A 24,336-nucleotide genomic window follows, 5' to 3' on the forward strand; every position below is an offset into this window, starting at 1 on the left:
CTTTTACCTAGCAGAACGTGCGACTCACCTGGCGCTCAACGAAATGCTCCGCTTTTGCACCACGCTTAATGTTCTACTCACTGAACCAAATACGGCGCACAGAGTGCCGTGACAGCTTTTACAGAAGTGACTATAACCTTCTAGCTTGCTCACATCACATAGTATAAGGAGGCTATGGTCTGGCATCATGGTGCTCTAATCAGGCTCTTCGGCAACATCGGCATCACTAGCACACCTCACTTGTAAGATATTCCGCTATCTGTTTCTTCCTCGGCTGCCGCTGCTCCTCGTTTTGCAAAATAGAATTGATTTATGGCACACTGGAGGGCAACTGTCACATCCTGAGCAACTGTCACATCCTGAGGTTAAAAACTCGAACAAATGGTTACTCACTGTGCCAAGATCTGAGCACACTGGGCTTTGCAGTCTATGGCAGAAGGTGAGCAATAAGCCAGGCCACCGTGTAATGGAACACATTTAATGAGCCCTGTGTGATGGTGATGTCTGGTTTCGGCACACACTGGTAGGCCCGCCCTGGTAAGGTGTCACCAGCCAGCTTGGATGCATAGTAAACAATGCGCAGTCAGCGTCCGAACAGCGAGAACCGGCGCGGAGGCAGCGCGCCATCCTTACTCAGCAGGCCCGCCTCGATGTCCTCCAGTGCCGGCAGGCCCCGCAGGTTGCCCAAGGCAGCCACCGATGCCCGTGCTCGAAGCATCCGCTGCACCACGCGCTCAATGTCGTCCGCCTTGATTTTGCCTGCAATGGAGATGGATGGGTATGTGCTCTTCCGGGCAAACGAGGTTGACAACTATCAACTGCGGCGTACACACTGTGTTGTCTCATCACCACGGGACAGTCCAACCTGCAATGCATCTTAGTAAACCAAAAGCACCTTCTCCTGGAGCCCTCGGACATCGTAAATGTATTGCGTATCACGTGCAGTAGATGGCTAAGAACGGATTCAAACTGGAGCTGACACCTTTTCGAAGTCCTGCCCTGCCCAGGAGACAGACAACTGGGTGATAATATGGCAAAGAGGGACTTAAGAGGAAGCCTTCGCTCAAGAGCTCGTGTCCAAGTACATGGGAATGAAGAAATTTTTTTTCTCAGCAACCACTACACTAATTTTGACGGTCTGTTGCATTTAAAAGAAATAGTTCTAATCTAGTGACTGCAGGCCATCACATTTGTAGAAAAATTGAAAATTGCAAGATTTCAAAAAAGATCAGTTATCAAGTTTACAACTCGGTAACTCGGCAATAAAAAACTATGTCACAATTTTTTAACTGCACCTAAGAAAGCACCTAATAAACAGCTACAATGGACAAAATTGTTATATAAGACAGTGCTCTAAAGTGGCGAGAAGTCTGAGTGGCGCCCTCTCACGAGTGACATCCCTTCAGCTTACTTGGCTGCCGCTTTGTCCATGCTCGGGTTATTGGGCACTCCAGTCGTACTCCCTGAGGGATGTTTCTGCTGCTTTCTGCTGCCATGCCTTAACTGCGTTTTTGTTTTACTGTGTAAGCTGTTACGGGCTCATTCCAATAGCCATTTCGGTTAACGATGGTGTCGACTGCTGCCGCCAGTCTCCGTTGTGAATGAGAAAAAAAAATAATAGTTCCCGCTGGGATCGAACGTGCGCCCGCTACATTGGAGTCAGCTACTCTACCACTGAGCAATGCCATTGCTTGCTAGTTTGGAGTGGAAGCATGCCCTATACACACGTCCTAGCATGCGAACAGACACAATGGATGGATAAGGGTGAACCCTTTAAATTGGCCATGACTAATAATATAGTAATATATTTTGTACTAAGTAGAGGGTTAAGTTTCATTCCTGCCTTGATTTTAGCCACCAATCAGATAACCTCCGTTTGGTTATTTCTACCCGCTTAAAGTCTATTTTGCCTCCACGCGATGTGAGATGCGTGCTGCATAGCGTTGATATGTGCATACTTCGCGTTGCAGTTGCATATTGTTACACCATGTGACATGCCATGTAGCAGTTGCATAGGCACAGGTTGTGGGGAGTACACGCGCCCACCTTCTCCTGCATACTAACGTCCCGTCCGCAACGTCAAGAGCCAGCGTAGAAACGCAAGGCGTACTATGCCGTCTCCCTGTTCTCTGTCGCTCTCGTGACACACATCCCCCCCCCCCCGAGTCACGGGAAAAAGAAAGGTATCCAAAACGCGAGGAGGACATTCCTCTCGTAAAAGAGCGCCACTGGGGGAGACCCTCTATCTCTGGCGCCCCAACCTCGAACCTGCCACATAGGGATACCTGCTGCAACCTGTGAGTGACCTCGTTTGCCTGACTACCACATGCAACGAGGCAAGCCTACTTATTACTTATTAGAGAGTGGACTTCCCTTTGCAAGTGTGCCTTATTGCCTGCAGCAATAAATTGCTGATTTGATACCGCTGGTTGCCTTATTTGCCCGAACGCAACGTAGCTGTGATTACGCGCGCTACAGGTTGGGGAGTACGACAGAAGGACGTGCGTGGCTAGATCCGGAGCTTGCCTTCAGCTCTAGCCTCACACAGGGCATATACTTCACATCTGGCTGCCCAACGTGGAGCTCTTGGGGGCATCAGATGATAGTTTTGCCAGCTTTGCTCCGTATGAGACACCATTTGTCTGAACGGAAGCGTAGGCTGTAGGCCTAGCATAGATTTTAATTGCTAGCGTCAGCGGCATGCTTTCTTGACCATGGTTATGGTTGCTGTAGCGCATTTGAACTTTCCCACATGCCAGTGGCGCACCGACGGAGGGGGGTTCGGGTGTTGTAACCCTCCCCCTCCTGAGGCCAAGCTCTTGGGGGCATCAGATGATAGTTATGCCAGCTTTGCTCCGTATGAGACACCATTTGTCTGAACGGAAGCGTAGGCTGTAGGCCTAGCATAGATTTTAATTGCTAGCGTCAGCGGCATGCTTTCTTGACCATGGTTATGGTTGCTGTAGCGCATTTGAACTTTCCCACATGCCAGTGGCGCACCGACGGAGGGGGGTTCGGGTGTTGTAACCCTCCCCCTCCTGAGGCCAAGCTAACCCCCCCTCCCCCACGCGTCAAGCCCCACCAGTCTAATGTGTAGCTCCAGTGCTCCGTTCACATTGCCATTACAATTCAGGAGGTGGCTTAAGGTCGAATTTTCCTCATTAACCAAATGGCTCTATCACTATCTTGTATTTATTCATTTACTCTTAAATTACTTTGAATAAGACGCTGAAAAATAAACAACGTCATCATCCTTGGTGTCGTTATATTGTAATTATTAGGCATTGTATTTGGTGTTGGATTCCTCTGGCTAAAGCAAGGAAATTGCATATTATGCAAAGTGCTTGCTCCCCCCCCCCCCCCCTTTCTACCAGCACAAAAATGCAACCCCCTCCTGGCAGAGATCCTGGGTGCGCTACTGCCACATGCTATGCCTTTTCCCAAGTGTTTTTGGAAGATATTCGTCGGTACGAGAGCCAAATGGTCTGCATCCTGGGAGTGCGAGGCTTAGCGCCCGCAGACCGTCGCAACATGTCACACGATGTGACATGCACGCCTGGTAGCATCTAGATGTGCAAACTTTCCATTGCAGTTGCGTAGTATTCCGCCAGGTGTTCTGACATGTAGCAGTTGCATCTAGCTTAACCTGGTTAACTCAAGCAGGCTAGGCTACTACTGTATTTATTCGAATCCAGCCAACAATTTTTTTTCAAATAATCGTATACCAAACTCTACGGTCAGCTTAGATTTGAGGATTTTTAACAACTCGCCAGTTTTCAACTGAAATTGATAAATATGATGCATAGCTAGCGCCATCTAGAAAAGTCAGTATCGCAGCCACTACTAGCTGCGCCAGTAGCCAACTGAAGTACACGAGCAATGTCGCCATTTTGACCTATGTTGTATCAATAGTATCGGTATGGTGTAGTATCAGCGTGCAGCGTGCGTTGTCATAATGGCACCAAATAGGCGATGCTACTATAGCTTTCAAATGAAAAGTTGTGCTAGCCGCAGAGGCATCGTGAAACATTCAAGCTGGGCGGGATGAGAAAAACGGCTGTCGTGGGAGGGGGCAACGGGGGATGGCTTTTGCGTGCGCCGCAACAAGAATGGCATTTACCCAGGCACTTTGATTGTGCGCTTTGTACTGGAGATTATCGGTGCCGGCACGGTGAAGTGTGAAAGAGGAAGTCGACGAACTAGGAGTGCGCGCTCGATCGGTGTCCAGCTGAGACTGCTCCGTCTTCTTGTACTTCAGTCAGAGGCCCTGTGGACTTGCAAGAACATCCCGTGACGTACCGCACCAGAACACACAACAGCCGGGGGGGGGGGGGGGGGGGGAGCGGATTGCGAAGGGCCGGCGTCGTCGGTCATTGTGGCCGCAGATGGCAACGTACGGCTGCGGAGCTCCAGGTCGGGGAAGACGTTACCCCGCACCTCCACCAAATGTCACGGGATGTTCTTGCAAGTCCACAGGGCGTCTGACTGAAGTACAAGAAGACGGAGCAGTCTCAGCTGGACACCGATCGAGCGCGCACTCCTAGTTCGTCAACTTCCTCTTTCACACTTCACCGTGCCGGCACCGATAATCTCCTGTACTTCAAAAAGTACAGCATCTCTAATGCGCTTGATGATGACAGCCATAAGGAAGATAGCGACAAGGCTAGCAGTGCTGATGATGTAGAATGAGCTCGGCATGTTCATATTCAATAAATGCTGTTTTCATTTGGTGAACGCTCTTCTCGCTTTTTTGTTCGGTCTACATTCGAGGCAAGTTTTCTTTCTTTTTCTTTTTTCTGGCTTTAGACTTTCGAGGGTCGGCTTAGAATCAGGGTTGGCCTAAAATACGGTATTTGTCACCGCCCTGTTTCAAAGCTTATACCAATAAATCATCGTCATCATAAATCATCAGCATTGTCGTGATGGAGCATCGTATCATGCCACTGGTCACGCGATGTAATATGCAGGCCTGGTACCGTCTATACGTGCAAACTGTATTGCAGTTGCATAGTATTCCACCAGGTGTCCCAACATGTAGCAGTTGTATGTAGCTCAGTGACAGGCTTAGACATACATGTTGTGCTTGACGTTAGTGCATTATTGGAAATGGGAACGGACTAGTCATTCTTGTGCAGGAAACTAGCGACAGATTCCAAAGAAGTTATCGCACCTTGGACTGGAATGCTGAATGATACAAGTGCAGATGGCCAGGGGTAGTCGGCAACTACCGGGAAAAGAAGTAGGCCATCAGGCCCGCGAAGCTCGAAGGAACATCTCAAGCTGTCAACCCAGAACAAACTGACTTTATTTTCTCTCATGTCAACTTGCCACTAGTGCCAGGCATGGTGCAGCTAAACACAAACTATCAGCGCCACGTGGGGGCACTGCACTTCAGCTATTAACTATGTGAGACTCCTCCCCTCTTGGGATAAAGACTATGGGGAGTACTTCACTGGTTTCCTAGTCCTTGTGCCACATTGCAACTTCGGTGCGCTAGGCGTAGGCACGACAGAGTCACTGTTCTCACGCACACCACTGTTTTATTTATTTATTTCTATACCCTAAATTCCCAGAGGGCATTACATAAGGGGGGATTTTTCTACAATCATAATGAACAACAAAGTTGCAAATACAAATAAAAATAGCAAAATACCGTTAAAAAAAACTATAGAAATGCAGCGTTTACAAATCAATGCAGGAAAGTACAAGAGATGTGATCTCACAATCAATAGGTATTCTGTATAAAATATTGATTTCATGCACACTGATGAGGTTAGGGTTGCTGAGTGTCAATTCGATCAACATAATAAAAAATTCTGTCTTAAAGGATGATATATCAGTAAGGGTAACTATTTGATCCGGCTGATCAACCCTTCTCCTTTACTCATAATACAAACGGTGAGTTGTGATATTTCAATTGTTCTTGCGAAAATGGTTCTACTTTCAGACAATGATCTCTGCGTGAACAGATATGATGCGATATGAAGAGTTGACTGCAGTCACGTCACTGTCCATGGCACAGCTACTTCCAGAAAAGCTAGTTCCAGGTGGCTGTTCCGGACGTGCCTCATGAAGAACAGTTGCCTGGAACTAGCTTTTCTGGAAGTAGCTGGACAGTGACGTGACTGCACTCAAAAGTGGTGTGCGTGAGAACACACTCTGTCGTGCATGGCGGGGCAGCTGCTCCAGTTTGCAGCACTAGCAGGGTGAAGTGCATCTGTTTCAGCAGAAGTCGGGGGTGTGTGCGCAAGGCGCAAGTGGTCACCGTGTCAGTTCTATACAATCCTATCTTCAAAACGGATGTGGGCTGATGGTAGAGTGACAACCACAACACTGGCAGACACTCACGATGCTCCTCTTCCGCACATACACATGATCTCCTAGCTGCAGTGATGGAGCCTGCCGGGACCCTCTGTCGGTACACAACTTCTGCTTCAGTTGTTTTAGAAGCACAGATGCCTGCAGGCATGGTCACAGGACATGCAATGGAGTCTTGAATTGAAAGTTCTCCTTGTCTCTTGAGCTCACATGGTGGCAGACCTGTTACTTCATGTGGTGTGGTCCTGTAGTGGAACAGGAATCTGGAGATCTGCGCTTGGAAGTTACCAAAACCAGACTTTTCTATGGTCTGTATCACTCACTCTGCTGCACTAAGATGGTGATACAGCAGTACCAGCATGTGGCGTATTCCATTGCGAGTTAAGAACTCAAGGTATTGTGCACTGGTAAAAGCAGGACCACTGTCAGAAACTATGATGTCGGGGAGGACGTGCTGAGTGAATGCAATTTTTAGGGCCGAAATGGTAGCTTCGGCAGATGTGGAAGACTTCAATCGACTTCGAGAAAGAATCCACAATAACCAAAAATGTACGAGGTCTGTCAGAAAAGTATCCGATCTTTTGCTGAAGAAAAAAAACTGGCATAACTGGAGCATTGGAAACTTAGTCACCCTCAAAGTAGTCTCCTTGGGACTCCACACACTTCTCCCAGCGGTGCTGCCATTGTTGGAAGCATTCCGAGAAGGCCTCTTTCGGAATGGAGTTTAGCTCAGCCATCGTGGCAGCCATAATGTCTGACTCTGTCTGAAATCACGCTCCTTTCAATGGCCTCTTGATTTTGGGAAACAGCCAGAAGTCGCAGGGGGCCATATCAGGAGAGTAAGGAGGCTGTTGGACTATAGGAGTCTGGTTTTTCGCCAAAAAGAGTCTGTATCAACTGCGAGGAATGTGCAGGAGCATTGTCGTGATGGATGCGCCAACTTCCTGTTGACCACAACTCCGGTCTCTTGCGCCGCACAGCATCATGTAGGTGATGGAGGACATCCCTGTAGTACTCTTTGGCGATTGTTTGACCCGGTGGTGCGTACTCGTGGTGTACCACACCGCGGGAGTCAAAGAAAGCACTCAGCATCACGTTGCTGCGCACTTGGCTGGCCTTCTTTGGTCTTGGTGACATGGAATGCTTCCACTATGACGACTGGTATTTGGTTTCCGGGTCGTACCCGTACACCCAGGACTCGTCACCAGTGATTATGGTGTTCATGAAGTCAGGGTTACTGTTTGTGGAATCCAGCATGTCCTGCGAGACTTCAACACGAAGTTGCTTTTGTTCCACCGTGAGCAGCTTCGGCGCGAATTTCGCCGCAGCTCTCTTCATGGCCAAATCTTCGATCATAATGTAATGTGGAGAAAAAGTGCTAACGTCCACCTCTTCCGCAATTTCTCTGATAGTCACACGACGGTACCGCATCAGCACAGCGTTCACTTCGGCAATGACCTGGTCATTCCGGCATGTTGATGGCCGACCGGAGCTTGGCTCGCTCTCCACCGATGTGCGGCCGTTTTTAAACCGGTTGTACCACTCCTTAACCTGTGTGCTGCTCATAGCATCATCACCGAAAGCCATCTGAATCTTCCAAATGGTTTCCACTAGGCTGTCACCCAGTTTCAGGAAAAATTTGATGCAGTAGCTCTGCTTTAGTCGCTCCGTCATTTTCTTTGAAATAAAAAAACCAACGAGAGTACTGCGCACTACCTCACTCAAACGCTGCATCCCAGCGACTGACGCTATCGGCAGGCAGGAAAAAATTCGCGCATGCGCATGAAGGTTCAAGGTCAGCTGATGCAAGTGCGCTTGTTTCATATCCATCAGGTGTTTGCAAAAAAAATAAGGTCGGATACTTTTCTAACAGACCTTGTATGTCCTAGAAATGGTCCCCCAAAATCAATGTGAAGCCAGGGGCGTTGCGAAAAAGGCCAGGGTGTCTGTTGGACCGGCTGTGCAGCTCAATGTTGAGCCTGGCACGTAGCGCGCCGCTCTTCACACTGTTGGCAATGTCACTGTCTATGCCTGGCCACCAGACATGGCTCCTGGCAATTATCTTGCTCTTCTTAATACCAGGGTGGCTGGCATGAAGCCCGCCAAGTACTTGGGCCTGCAATGTTTTTGGAACCACGACTCTTGATCCCCGTAGCAGGCAACCCTCATGGAGACTGAGTTCTGTGCTTCTGGTGTTGAAGGGGTTCCACTATGGCCCCACTGGGAGGTCTTCTTCTTTCAAAACAAAAAGAACCTGACCCACAACTGGATCGTTCCTTATGGCTCGTGCCACAACAGCGGGTGAAAGGAGTCGCGGATATGCCTCCGCCAGCAAGATCTCAGCAGGGCGAGCGAATGCGGTGCTGCTGTTGGGCAGTGGCAGGCTACTAAGAGCATCGGCATGACCGAGCTCCTTGCCAGGTTTGTATACGTAAGCGGAAAGCTTCAGAGCCCACCTGACCACTCGAGGCGAAGCTTACACTCGAATAAGCTTGTCGAAGTCGTCAAAGTAGATTGCAAGATGTGGCAGTCCCCTTAGCAAGTTTCTCCATGTCACGTTGAAATATTGCAAGAACAGATGAGACCCCAAAAGGCAAGCTGGTTTATTGAAACAACCCCATATGCGTCCAAGAAGTGGCTTGTGGTAAGTGTGTGCTACAAACGATATGCCCCACAAGTACTGGTGGAACCGATCCACCCCAAACACCAAAGTCAGTGCCTCCTTGTCAAGTTGACGGTAGTTTTGCTCTGCTTTTGACAAGCTCCTCAAGGCAAAAGCAATGAAACGTTCCCGGCCGTCAGCATCTATGCGCACCAGAACTGCCCCTATACCACAAGGCGATGCGTCGCAGGTGAGGCACTGTGGTAAGAGGACGACAATTTAATGTTTGTGATCGGTGTGCGGAACCGATATTTGAAATGCGCGGGCTTTCCCGTGCTTGTGCTCGGCGTGCGGGGCCGAAAAGCGCGGGAGTGAGCGTCGCTGGTGCGCGTGGTCGGTGAGCGTGCCGGGAGAGACCATCTGGAACGACGGGGCAGCCAGGCGGACAGAACGGGCAGTGCAGCAAGATGGAGCGGACCGAACGCCGGCCCACGTCCCGGCATCCCGGTCCTGCACTGCGAACCGGGCGCCGGCCCGGCTTCTACCATCGTCGCGGGTCCTGCTGTGCTGGGCCTCGTCCCGGCTCGCACGACCGCTGCCGTGCTGCCAAGCTCGGGCTATGACCCAGACCTAACGCTCCGGAACCAGGCTACGTCCTGGAGCCATCCTGAGCTTCAACCGCCGCCCGTATACCCACCGCCATCAGAGCCAAGTCCGCCGAGCCGTCGCCCCGAGGCCGGACTCCTGTTTAGAGTTGTGAGTGCTCGAGCGTGACACTTATCCAGCTTATCTGTATAGTTCGTGTTCCCGTATTCGTCCCATGTGCCGTTCGTGTCATAAATACGTCTCTTTGTGTCTCTGGTTGTTTTCTTGTGCGTCTGGCTGACCTGCGCCCACAACATAATCATCACAGGCACAAAGGCCTGTCAGGGTGGAAATGAACGAGAACTGGAGCTGGCCCAGTATTTTGTACTGATGCATTTCCGGTACTAATGCCTTTTCGCGCTTATCGCGCTTTGTCAGTGGGCAGAGCGACGGTCTGCTCGCGTTATCAACGGGATCAGCCGACTAGTATAGAATAAGTCATAAGGCATCGCTACAAAATACCAGCCCTGAAGTCACCAGGTGCTTGCAGGCAAAGAATGCATCTTGCTGTACTTGTCCACACTGCCACTTCTTTCCATCACAAAGAAGCAAGTGAAACGGAATGAGGATTGCAGAAAGATTGGGCAAAAAACGCCGACAGAAATTGACAAGTCCCAAGAAGCTTTCAAGTTCCTTGACCTATTGTGGCACAGGAGCATGCAGAATGGCAGCCACCTTGTCAATGTTCGGGGAAAGGCCTTCCTTGCTGATGATGTGCCTGAGATATTCAAATTGTGGCACGAATAAGTGGCACTTGTCGAGTTTCAACTTGAGGCCAGAATCTTGAAGTTTGCCAAGCACAGCAAAGAGGTTGCGAAGGCGCTCAGCATCATTTGCACCAGTGACGAGAATGTCGTCGAAGTAGATTGCAAGATGTGGCAGTCCCCTTAGCAAGCTTCTCCATGTCACGTTGAAATATTGCAAGAAGAGATGAGACCCCAAAAGGCAAGCTGGTGTATTGAAACAACCCCATATGCGTCGAAATCATGATGTACCCTCTAGAGGCGTCATCAAGGACAACTTGCTGGTAGGCATCTCGCAACTCCAATTTTGTGAATTTCTCGCCTCCAGCCAGCACAGTCCACAGGTCCTCAATCCTTGGAATCGGGTACTGCTCCATTGTTGCTACTGGATTTATGGTGACACCAAAGTTTCCACAGATTCTGATGCACCCATCCTTTTTTCTCGCAGAAACAATAGGTGCAGCCCACTTTGCTATCTTCACTGGAACAACGATGGAATCTCTTCTTAATCTTTTAATTTCTTCTGTGACTCCATGTGTCAAGGGATACGGCAGTGGGCGTGGCTTAAAGAAACGTGGTGGGGCATCTGAAGGAACATGTAATGAAGCTTTAGCACCCTTGAACGTACCCAGGCCTTCTTCAAACACTTTGGCATTGTCATGTACTAGGTGTTTCATGTCAGAAAGTGGATGGATGTTCACTTCAACGTCGGAGACACCGATGCCTAGTTCGCGTATCCAGTTGTGTCCTAGCAGAGTGGGTGATCCGTCCCCGGTCAGAAAAATGGGTAGGTCAGCTTCCTTGCCAAGAAATTTTACACTAACATCGGCTTTGCCTTGAACTTTCTTTAGTTCCCCAAAATAGTTTCGAAGAAACACGGCTGCACAGGAACCGAAGGCAAAAGCTGTAGAAACGCGACTTGGCAATGACTTGCACTTGCTCCCGTGTCCACTTCCAAGCGGAGCGGCTTGCCGCAAACGTCAACGGTGACGATGGAAGGCAGAGGTGGCTTGGTGTCATCAACTTGCCACATGTCGAAAAGTTCGGAAGACGAAGTTGTAGCGGCGTCTTCATCTCAGACAGTATTCCTGCGATGACGATAGCTCAACGACAGTGAACTTCGTGCCCAGAATGAACGTGGCTTGGGAGGACTGTCGCTTCAAGCCTGACTGTCCTTTCGTTTCATATTGCATACTTTCGCCAAGTGACCTCATTTGTGACAGTAACTGCAGACGGTCTTCACATGCTTGCATTCAGATGCAAGGTGTCCACCCCGCAGCAGTAGCAGGTGACGCCCCCCCAAGCCTGACGAGACACTGAGAGTCGAGAAGGCATTGTTGGCATTAGCTTGTGCTATCTCCCCAGCGTCCTTTTTTGCTGCTTCCATTGCTAGGGCAGTCTGCACGGCGTTCTCGAAGGTAGGTCTGCTTTTTACAGCAGTCTTGTTTGGACATCTCCATTGTATATGCCACACACGATATGGTCGTGGAGCATGTTTCAAGTTCAGCACTGAAGCTGCAGTGCTCAGAAAGGCTTTTCAGTGCTGCCATGAAATTACTGACAGATTCCCCTTCCACGCGAACACGCGAGGTGAAGTGGAAACGCTGCACAACGCCAGACGGCTTCGAGCAGTAGTGGTTTCCAAGAACCAAAAGAATCTCGTTCAGCATTTTGTCACTAGGCTTGTCAGGCTTGACCAAATTGCGCAGCAACGCATACGTTTCCTGCCCACAGCAGCTGATGAATATGGATGTTCGCTTGTCTTCGGAGAGATCGTTTGCCACAAAAAATGCTTTGAGCTGGTCCACATAGCAGGGCCAGTCATCTCCTCCTCCCTCGAATTGCTCGAAATTGTCGAAATTAGGCATTTGAACGGGTGGTCGAGCGGTGCAGGAAGAAAGACTCACGTGAAAAGTTTCTTTCACCCTTGTCACCAGTTGATACAAGTGCAGATGGCCGGGAGTAGTCGGTGACTACTGGGAAAAGAAGTAGGCCATCAGGCCCACAAAGCCCAAAGGAACATCCCGAGCCGTCTATCCAGAACAAACGGACTTTATTTTCTCCCACGGCCACTTACCGCTGTTACCAGGCATGGCGCAGCTAAACACAAACTATCAGTGCCCCGTGAAGGCGCTGCACTTCAGCTATTAACAATGCGACAGCAAATTCATACTGCTGGCGGGCATATCGTAACACCGCTGGGCATGTGCATGGCCAGAGCCTACGTTTCTGGCCAGCTGCCTAGTACTCGACGATTGCCCTCGGGACCTCATCCTGAGTGTCGACTTTCTGTGAGCGTAGGGAGCCTATATAAGAGTGTTCTGAAAGTGCACAGTCACCTTCTAGACGGGTAGAGCCGTGAACAGCCTCGATAATTGCTGCCGCGACACACTTCGGGTTTACGCCGACATAGCCTTGGAAGCAAGGGACACTGAACGAGTGCATCGTCTCAGCCACTGGTACAATAGCCACAATCGTCCTACAATTGTAAAGTTTGCGTTTCTTAAACAAACCAACAAATCCTGTCATGCAGCTGCAAGTTGAGAGGAGCTGGCTACAGCATTGGTGAGCATTTCTTTTCGTCCATTACAATGAGCTAAAAAGCATCTTATTGCCTTTGCAAACATCAAATCTGCACCATTTACGTTGCGCTACAAAACCTTGTTCATCGAAGCAAAACGCTACACCTATGATGAGGCCTCAGAAAGCATAAAGGAAACACAATAGCAAATGCCCCGTTGAAATCAACACACACGTCATGGAAACACCACCCCCGACGCTAGTGTATCAGTTCCTACAATCTATATTCCGTGGCTTACATCATTACTTCTTCGCTTACATAATAAATAAAAGCGACTATACCGCAGCGCTATATCATCTGATACCACGGAGAGATGGCCGGCTTATCACAGTACAACGTTAAAGTACAAACAAGCATATGCAATTGCTAAACATACTTTCTTTGGCGATACACTTCCTTCTCTTTTACAGTCCAACCCTCGTAAGTTCTAGAGCATTGTTAATGGTCCGAAAAATAAAAACATTGAACTCTGTAGCGATGTTGGTTCAGCGTTTGCAAGTGACAGATGCTGTGAAGCCTTGCAGGACATTTTTATAGACGCATTTTCTACTGACAACTCTAAAGATTTACAAATTTTAGCAAATCCTGGACTTCCTTGTATGGAACCAATTAACATTGATCAATTAGAGCTTTTTAATCTCATACCTAAAATGAAAACATCAGCACCTGGCATAGATGGAATCGCTCCTCAATTCTTGAAACAGACTGCCATTTATTGCTCGGTCATTTTTTCGCAGCTTTTTTCACAGTCACTGCAACATGCCCAGCGATCGGAAGGCAGGGAAAGTGAAGCCTGTGTAAAAACCAGGTGAGTCCTCTGATTCTTCTCATTAAAGACACATCACTTTGACTAGTATAGCGTGTCAGCTTCTGGAACACATTATCTATTCTACTCTAATCTCATTTCTTGAATACAATAACTTCTATCACAACAGTCAGCATGGTTTTAGGAAATTCTATTCATGCGAAACTCAACTACAGTTGAATCTCGATAATTCGAACTCGAAGGGGCCCGAAAATTTGTTCGAATTATAAGAAGTTCAAATTAAAGGAAGGACGTATTTTTGAAGTATTCAAGCACCATAGCACGATGCACGAACGGTGCGAGTCGTGAAATATCACAGCGCGCAAGCGCATAAAGAGCACAACTGCCCATGCCGGCCAACGCTCGGTTCCCAATAACGGCAGAAAACGAAACTTCAGGGAGCGGACGGCGCCGGCATGGCAAAGGGCACGCGCGCGCGGAGACCATGGAATGTGAGGGAGGAGGGCGGCAGGGAAGAGGATTTCACCTCGGCAACTTCGCCGCTTTGGTGGCTCCCCTCGCCCTCTCTCCCAACTCCCTCGCAGCTCCCTCACCTTCAAAGGTCGCACGCGTGCCGCCATGCTGGTGTCGCCCCGGCGCCAGCATAGCCCGCTTCCTGAAGTTTCGTTTTATGCCGTTATCGGGAAGCGAGCATTTGCCGGACTGGGCCTCTGCCGCTGCATTAAGGCTCCAAAGCTTTTGCTCTATGGCGGTGTTGGAGCAATGCCGATCGGAGGCGCCGCAGCGTTATTTGGCACGCTGCTGAGTGCATTGTCGGTCCGCGGTATGTTCGAATTAACCGTCGCAAATGCTTTCGCGTTCAAATTACCGAGCGTTTTCGCCCATTGAAATACACATAACTTTGACGGGACCACAGCGTCAGTTCGAATAAACCGGCAGTTCGAATTAAGCGTGTTCGAATTATCGAGATTCGACTGTACTTCTCTTCCCTAATGACCTATTTTCAGCACACTGCTTCTATTATCGACTGTATTTTGCTTGATTTTGAAAAAGCCTTCGATATCGTTTCTCACCGTTTGCTTTTAATAAAACTAAGCATGCTAAATATTGACTAGAATTTATTGCAGTGGATTAAATGCTTCTTATCTAACAGAACCCAGCATGTATCTGCTAATGGTAATAACTCGCGTAATTGTTCTGTCACATCTGGTGCACCGCTAGGCTCCGTCCTCGGACCCTTATTGTTTCTAATTTACATTAACGACCTTCCAACATGCATTACATCAACAATCATGCTATTTGCCGATGACTGTGTCCTCTACCACGTAACAACTAACCCTCTTGATTCTTCACAACTTCAATCTGATCTTGACAGCATTACTTCTTGTTGTTCACTCTGGTCCATGAAATTCAGTGTTAACAAGTGCAATATAATGAGTATTTCCCGAAGAACTACTGACTGTTCTACCCCTGTTTATTCCATTACTAACTTTCAGTTGTCATCTGTCAATAAATATAAATACGTAGGTGTCCACATAGATAACAATTTATCTTAAATACTCATATTAATTACGTGATTAGCAATGCGAACCGCACTCTTGTTTTTTTGCGGTGCAACTTTGCTTAGGCTCCAGCTTCCTTAAAACTTCTGCTATGCCAAACTTTAGTTAGGTCTAAACTCGAGTGCGCTTCTTCAATCTGGGATCCTCACTCTTCTGCACTTGTAAACGCACTAGAAGCCATCCAAAATCGTTCAGCTCGGTTCATTGTTTCTAATTATTCTCGCACCGCCAGTATCACTTCCATAAAAAATTCTCTAGGCCTCCCTAACCTTTTTATCAGAAGGAAGCAGGCCCGCTTATGTCTCTTTCATAAAATCATTTTTACGAATCTATTGCACTTGTCACCTTGTTACCTTTCATCCCGTGTTGACCATAACTTCAAAGTTCAAGTTCCGTTCTGCCAGACCAACATGTACTTCTACGAGCCAAATGGAATCTTCCGAATGGAATCACCTCCTTGCCTCCATCGCCAGCAACCCTCAGCATGCATCATTCAAGACTGCCATATTGAACTTGTAATCCCACTTTTCTCTGTAATGCTGCAATGGCATTGAGAGTATTTAAAGAAATAAATAACACACGCAGTTTCCTCCCCAAGCGTGACCTATTATCTAATGTAATGTCTTTATCCGAATCCGATATACTAATACTTACTGAAACATGGCCTACCGATGACGTGTCTGACATCGAGTTCTTGGGAGACTCACCCAGGTTCCGTATCTTCCATAAAGATTGTCTACATGTGCGGGGAGGCGGCAATCTCATCGCTGTGAGTGACCAGCTACATTGTCCTTTCATCAATAGTTCATCTCACCTCGAAATCATATGGCTCATTTTTCGTGCTGCACCCCAAACTATTCTACTAGGTTCATACAACGATAGGACGCAACACATCAAGGAAAAATTACAGGTGAAAGGAAAGAGCGTCAATCGGGCACGCGAAGAGGATTTGCCGAGTGTGGAAATCGGAAGTCTGGAGACAAATTCGCCTTTTGCAGGACTGCCTGCGAAGCAAGTGCTTTGACTCCGACACAGGATGGCTAGCTCATCAGAAACTCAAGTCCTATCAGAGGGCTGCGCAGCAGACGACGGAGTTTTGGTGACGCTCTTTCCTTTCACCTGTAATTTTTCCTTGATGTGTTGCGTCCTATCGTTGTATGAAGAATGTACCAACTAGCCCAACAACAAGTTTTATTATTCTACTAGGTGTTTCCTACCAGCCTAATGACCCAAACTTCGCCACTAAGATTACCCACGTCGTTATTCACCTCACAAGTAAACATAGGAATGCACATATTTGATTATTTGGCAACTTCAACTATCCTGGTATTGACTGGAGTTCCAGCTCACCTTCAGGCACAACCCGACAAGAAAAAGATTTGATTGGCATTTGCCTTAATTTAAACGTAGACCAATTACTGAGTAAAGCAACACAACTTACAGCGGTCAGTGCCAACATCTTCGACTCGATATTAACGAATAATCCAGAGAGTCTTTTACTACTAACGTACCAATGAGAATTAAGTGACCGCAAAGTAATTCACTCCCTTCGTCACCCTTACACTGCCACCGAGACAAACTTGCACTAAAACCATACGTTTTTATTATAAGGGTGACTTTGACGCCATAAGCAGTGAATGCGTTCCTCCTACCCTGCTTGTTCAAATAATCTTAGTAGTCGTTCATTAGAGGCAAACTGGTCACTGTTTCAAGAAAAGATTACTGAATAAGCAACAGTCCACATTTCTGTTACGTTTCACACCAACAACAGAAACTGTGGTTTGCGAAATCTCGTAGACAATTAGAAAACAACACAAAATGGCTTTTCCGTCCTGTGAAGCTGAAACAGTGTCCATTGGCATGGGAAAGATATTATGACACTCAGAAAACATACATGAATGCTATTTCTCACCAAAAATACTTTTTGTTATTGTATGTTACGCAGTGTGCTAAATACAAACCCCCCCATGAATTCTGGGAAATCCTAAATCCCAAGCCAATGGACACCCTCACTGATGATACCAGCATGGCGAACAGCCACTCCGACGCATTCACCTCTGCTTTTTCATTCGTCTTCAACATCGAACCTGATGCACCCTTGCTATTGCCGTCAGTGCCAACGTTACTGGACTAGCTTCAGTTGTCAAACTCTCTGCCCGTGCGCTCCTTTGGCAGCCGCCAGATGGTGGCGCCGTTCTATCAAGCTCCACTGCAGACGCCTCGCCGCAGCCTTGAGCTCGTGCGAACGGGCAGCTTGCGCGTATTTCACGCTCGCTGCCGCTCTCCCTAGTCCAAATTAGCGATACCATGTGAAAGCAGTATCCACCTACAGCAATAAGATATTGTCACGTAGTAGTGCACTTGTCAATATATCAGGCTAGTTGGTTCATACTGAAAGAAGAGCAAACTGCACGATAGGAAGAAACGCATACGGCGAAGTGCAGAAGCTGCGTTTCTAAGTGTCGAGTGTTTCTTCCTGTCCTCTTAACCTTTCACACAGTTTACTTTTCCCCTACAGCAGGTTGGCACGTTTTATCGATCATTTTACTCGCTTAATTACCACTTTGGTCTGGGGCAGTTATACGCCAGCTAGCGAGACCAAATTTATTATTCACAAAAATAACAACACAACTTTCTTGGAAACCAACGAATGCTTTATTAAGAAAAACGAAGTAAAAAAAAAAATTTGCGTAGCTTGCACTAGAGGTGCAATGCTAAAAGACAGCAGAGCTGGTGGGCACCTAGCTATAATCCTGGCTTTTGGGCAAGACTAAGCACTACCAAGTCATCCCCAGCATTTCCCGGAAACTATTGATTATTGATTGATTATCGATTAGCTATTGATTGGCTATTGCAAAGTATTGGCAACTTATTTGGGCTAGGCTAAGCACTACCAAGTCATCCCCAGTATTTTCCAGAATTTATTAATTATTGATGGATTATCGATTAGCTATTGATTGGCATCGCAAGATACTGGACATGTATTTGGGCTAGGCTAAGCACTACCAAGTCATCCCCAGCATTTCCCAGATCTTATTATTTGTCGATTATCGATTAGCTATTGATTGGCTATCGCAAGGTATTGGCCACGTATTTGGGCAAGGCTAAGCACTACCAAGTCATCCCCAGCTTTTCTGGAATTTATTGCATATTGATTGATTATTGATTGATTGGCTATCAATTGCCTATCAATGACTGACTAAGCTTAAGTAGTCCCAACCATGCTTATCTAGAAATGCTTATCTGCCAGCGGATCCGCGTGCGAGAGCGCCGGTTGAAGGCGGCAAGATAATCGAAATGGCGGCGGTGGTGGCTTCGATTAATGCCGTTTCGGACCTGCTGTCATGGCAAAAAGTCCGGAAAATCAGACGATGAAGGTTTTTTGCGTCAGAAATTTCAGACGTTCTTATACATTGACTCTATGGGGTACGTGGCGGCACCACGAAGGTATCCGAATTACCGGGCATATCCGAAAAATCTGGCATCTAGAAAATCGGTCGTTGACTGTACTTGAATCTGTTCAAAACCGTGCAATCAGATTCATTCATTCCTCATACTCATGTCAGGATTTTCATCTTTAAAAGCACAATCCATATACACATGCTGTTTTCCCATCACCGAATTGCCAGCTGGTGTCTGTTCCACAAGTTTTATCCCAGTCAACTTCTCTGCGAAATATACATCTTGCCCTCACCCCACCGGACACCCTTTACAAGTCACCCACCCGCGCTGTCATTCAGTCACTTTTTCTGCCTCTTTATTTTTTCAGACAGCTACTGACTGGAAGGGCCTGCCCCATCACAGTTTATATTTTCATGCATCATTCTGTGTATTTCATGTCCTTTGTATAGGCATATATGTAAATCCCACCCCTTATGTAATACTTCTCCATTCAGGGGTCTTTAAGGAAAATATCGAAGACAGTGTACCGTTACCACCGCGGGCAAGTGTCCTGGTAGTGGCCGTGCACAACGATCTAGGTGATGGTGAAGCTGCTGCAGAGGGAAATTTTCTTTCTCAAGGTGTCTGCGCAGCCCACAATTTCATTCTGTGCTCCTCATGATGACTTGCAGCAAGGAACACCGGCACCTATTTCATCGTACTACTGTCGCTGACCCCATAGCAGATGCTGAATGTCTATGACATGGACTGCTCAGCACCGACACACAGTAATATTTACATCAATTTAGGCCTTTCAAAGGAAAAGCAAAAATGCTACTTCAATTCAAGGAGTGCTTCACATCTTCTTCTAAGGTACCCCATCCCAAGACACTGAATAATCATGTATGGTGATTCACGTCTTACACAACTGCCTTACTACGAGATAGCATGACGTGAGTAATGCACAGGTCAAAGAGATGCTTGACGATGACATCATACAACCACTCTAAAGCGTTTGGTCGTTGCCTGCTGGTGGCCCTCATCAAAAAGAAAGATGGAACACTTCGGTTCTGCATTGGCTACAGAAAGCTGAATAACGTCACAAAAAGGACCTTTATCCGCTTTCACAAATCGGTGACGTATTGGACCAACTGTGACGAACCAGGTATTTTTCATCCATAAATCTGAAGAGTGAATATCTGCAGATTGAAGTTGATGAACGATGTCGCAAGAAAACTGTCTTTGTTACCCCAGTTGGACTAAGCGAATATAATGTGCTCTCATTTGGCCTGCGTTCTGCACATTGCAGAGAATGATGGACACAAATGAGACACCAGTATGAAGTGGCACACTTTGTTTAGTGTACCATCGTCGTGCTTGCAGCGACCTTCGAAAAAAGAACATCTGAAGCATACACTGTTTCAGCTGAGTGCTCACAGTCCATTCTGCTGTGGGGATGCTCAACTCTCTTGCGTCCCCTTATGTTGTTTTCCCCGCATGGCTCTTGCATCTCCTGCAATCCAGCTTCACCACTTAGCTAAACGCTGCCAGCAGTCAGTGGTTGCAGAATAGCATGAGAGACGGCGCGAGTGTTGTGATGCTAACGCCACCTAATGGCAGGGTTACTCAGGCGCACAAGAAAGTAACCTCTTCCTTAGGGTCGGCAGAGTACGAGGAACTGTCGCGCACCTGGGAGCACGCTCTTTGTAGCGAGGCACCGGGATGGACCAACTTCATCGTTGAAATGCACCAGCGTGACGCAAAGGATTAGGCACTGGTATCCAGGATGGGGGCAAACATATTCACTTGATATCCTGTCACGGTGAGTTGCACTTTCTCAATTCGTTTGCACCCATCGGCATGACATATTGGTAGTAAACTGGCTAGCTGGAATTGGTGCACGAAGGTGAAATAAGTGACCTTGTCTTTGTCTGCACTACTGTGTTGTCGTTGCTTTGTTCCAAGGGCACGTGTTATACCCCCCACATCTGGCGGCGAATGTGGGGCTCTTGGGGCATCGGACAATAGTTTTGGCAGTTTTGCTTGGTTCGAGACAACCTTTGTTGACGAATTCCCACTAGGTGGTAACTTTTGAACGCGCTCCGAAGTTTCGCCATCATCGAAGTATAAAGCAAGAATGGCCACCACCGAGAGGAGCACGCGCCATTCGAAAGATCACAGATCTTGTGATTCTGATGCATCTGTGGCTGATTTTATTGATGGACCAAGCAGCAGTGAGTCTGAGGATGCTGCTTTTTCGTCGAACTTTGACTCCGAGAGTGACGACGATGCACACCAGCTTGGAACATTGGCAGCCGCAGCCCGGCATGCTGGACTGTAGTGCTTGCAGTTAAATGTTTGTAGCGGAATACTCGTTCAATGAAAAATTTCGATTTTTTTCACGTATAGTGGCTATTAGACGGCAATACATTTTGTATATGTTGCAATCTTTGTTCCATTTTTTTTCTTAGTAGATACAAGCATGTCTTTACAAACTTTGTTCAATTTTATTCCACAATCTTGATTCTGGCAATTTATATCTTTTTATGACATACATCTCGTTAATAAAATTTATGGTTGAAAAGTGGATTCATTCTGCTCTTTGTTAATATATTACATAAAATATTGAGTGAAGTAGTTCCTTCAGAAAAAAAAAAATCTGGTGCAACTTACAAAAAACACCCATTTTCCCCATGGTAGGGAAAGAGTTAAACATTATTTCGAAGTTGACGCCTGTTCTATTCATGTCTCTGTGTGCTTTTTTTGTAGATTCTGTGCTAAACATTAATAAACTGCAAACCTTCGTCACAGCCCCAAGTGACTTCGAAGGCTAACATCACCCTCGGGGACATCTAGCAGTCACTAGGAGTCCCTGAACTGCTGCAGCCTCAGCCCCAAGCGATGAGCTATGCCGTGGCCAACCGCCATCACATCTCCCCTCTGCACCTGCGTCAAGCCCAGCTGCACTTCCGTCACCCACCTGTCAACCCGTGTAACGTCCAGAGGAAGACAGACACACCCGTGACCACGACCCTGTCTCCTATCACTGCAGACAAGCAGGCCATATCTACTGCCGCGAGATCGGCCTATGAGGGTTTGCTGTCAAAGCGCAGTGTCCAATGCAAGGATAACGACCTCGCGAGATCGCCGACTACCTTGACGGCCTTCACTTTTGCCATAGCCTAAAAACAACATGTCGCCACAGCGAAGACCATGCACTGCCCCAACCCATGGCGGGTCTGCCAGCCGATATCCATGAAAACTGAAAGCAACAACTGCTGGAAGGGCGGCTGCTGTTTGTAGAAATGCCAAACATCCTCCGCCATCGATGCAGACACAAAAATCCCATCTGAACGACGTAGCGACGACACGATGCCACCTGAACGAAGCCTGGAAGCCAAGAAACCACCAGCTAAAGAAGATGTGACGACACAACGTAATATCACTGGGACAACATTGCCCACGAGACGTAATTCTCGGCATGAACTTCCTGAACCAACACGGTGCAATCATCGACCTTAAGACCAAGTCAACAACACTATCTGAAGACCATGTGGCATTGCCAGAGAGCTGTCAGAGTCACCATGCTTTGAGTGTGCTTGAAGATCAAGTCAGCATCCCCCCTTAATACCGTACATTAGAAACCCGCCAAAAACAAAAAAACAAAAAACATAAGAGCCTGGAAATGCAAGAGCCGAGAAACAGGAAAAACTGAGAAATGAGAGTAATGAACTGCACACAATTTTATTTTAATTCTTACGTTTGAAAAAAAGTCACCCTTTCGCCCGAAAGCCGAAGCATCGATTGCGATAGCAAATTAGTAGACAGCTATACAAAGTAAGGATAGTAGTTTTATCGACCGTAGAAACTTGTAATTGTAAACATTCACTTATTAACTATATTAACAAGCATGGTGTGCATGCACAAACATAAACACATCACACTCAATGAGCGCGGACACTCGCTGTCAAAATGCTGGCGTGAGGAAGCGCGGCAGCAGCAGCAAGCGATGTGACCTGCGTGCTGTCTATTGCTTCAATGCAAACTGAGCCCCGAAAACACAGCACGCACAAAGCTACAAGCCGTCCACGCACCTACACTGCATAGACTCTGCCCCCAATACAAATCGCTTTCGTGATACAGCACCGCGCGCGGCAGTACGCAGTTGATACCAGAGTACAACGCTGCCCCTATCCCCCCCCCTGTTGCCTCGAGCATGACGGAAGGCGCGCTGCCTCTCCTCTTTTCTTTCTTGCGCGTGCGAGATTCAGATGCGGTCATCGGCTCCCCTCACATGCTTTCACTCGCACATACAGCATACGGCGCATGGCAAGGGCATTATCGCCCTTGGATCTAAGCGCCAGAACAAATTTTACGGCCCCAACAGCATCACAGACACCATCTTTAGATAGCAATTACGGAGCTCGAAGGCCATGCTTTTGTTGGCGGAAACTGAAAATACGTCATAGGCGTCACCCCCAGCACTTTGGGCGGCCAATCCCATCGTCAAGCCACCAAGCCAAACGACATGAAAAGTCAACATGGCCGCTCAGGTAGACGCGGGGTGGCAGTTTGCAACGCATGATGTGGGAACGGTCCCACAGTCGCGACACAACAGCGGGGTTACCAATGAATTGGGTCCTATGGGAGCTATGCCGGGACCGGTCGAAAACGGTGTAACAGCCAGGAAAACGCAGCACCCGGGAACGTAACAGCTGGGTTCTACTGTATTATTATTTTTGTCAGCACTAAAATACTGGAAGACGTAGAAGGCATCATCGAGGGCGACCAACATCTGCTGCTAGACCGCAAAATTTGCGTTGCAAGAGGAATCGTCGACTGCATGGAGGAAAAGCGAAAGTCCAGTTGACAAACTTTAGCCACGAGTGCAAACACCTCAGCAAGGGCACGACGATTGCATACGCTGAGGAAATTGCGGAACCCAGCAATGCATTTGTCCTTTCATATTCTGCGACATCCACCTTGACAGCCATGGTTCCCAAACCAGCCTTTGACGTAAATATGAGTCTCCCCATGAGTAAGCAGCAACAGCTCAAAAGTCTTCTCCACTGATACAAAGACTGCTCTTCGACGTCATCGAGGATTCGACAAACACCAGTTGATAAGCGCCGCATGATAACCGAAGAATGCGCTCGGCCACTCCGTCAGAGCAGGCACCAATTTTCGACGCGGGAACGAAAAGCCATCAAGCAACAAGTCGATGATATGCTATGATAAATTATCCCGCCTTCGAAGAGCGTGTGGACGTCTCCTGTTGTCTTGGTGAAGAAAAAGGACGGGGCCCTGCGTTTCTGTGCAGATTATCGTCATCTGAATGAGATCATGAAGAAGGACACATGCCCCCTCCCACGGATAGACGGCGCATTGGACCGGCTCTGCAACGCTAAGTATTACTCATCAATGGATTTCAAGACTGTGTACTGGCAAATAGAATTCGACGAGAGGGATCGCGAGAAGGCTGCCTTCATCATGCCGCATGGCCTCTACGAGTTCAAGGTCATGCCACTGAGACTGTGCTCAGCACCTGCAACAGTCCAACACGTGATGGACACGGTACAGTGTAGACTTCTTATAACTTAAGTCGCCGGAGTTGCGAATATCCGCACTATAAGCGGTACCGCACTACAGTTAAACCTGCTTATAACGAACCTCCATATAACGAATTCCTGGATATAACAAAATTTTTCTATTCCCCGCCATTACTCCATAGAAGCACA

At 47.7% G+C, this 24,336-nt stretch overlaps 1 protein-coding gene across 2 annotated transcripts in view; it reads right to left on the reverse strand.

Moving 5' to 3' along the window:
- Positions 1-462: 462 nt before the first annotated feature.
- LOC119458721 (mitochondrial-processing peptidase subunit alpha-like) overlaps positions 463-24,336 on the reverse strand; it is a 213,121-nt gene continuing 189,247 nt past the window's right edge. For both annotated transcript variants that reach the window (XM_037720576.2, XM_037720577.2), the window contains exon 13: positions 463-759. In XM_037720576.2, the coding sequence (XP_037576504.1) occupies positions 584-759 (176 nt within the window). In that variant the 3' untranslated portion in view covers positions 463-583. The remainder of the gene's footprint in view (positions 760-24,336) is intronic.

Source organism: Dermacentor silvarum, chromosome 7 (assembly GCF_013339745.2).
Source record: "Dermacentor silvarum isolate Dsil-2018 chromosome 7, BIME_Dsil_1.4, whole genome shotgun sequence".
In the NCBI taxonomy this organism is placed as follows: Eukaryota; Metazoa; Arthropoda; class Arachnida; order Ixodida; family Ixodidae; genus Dermacentor; species Dermacentor silvarum.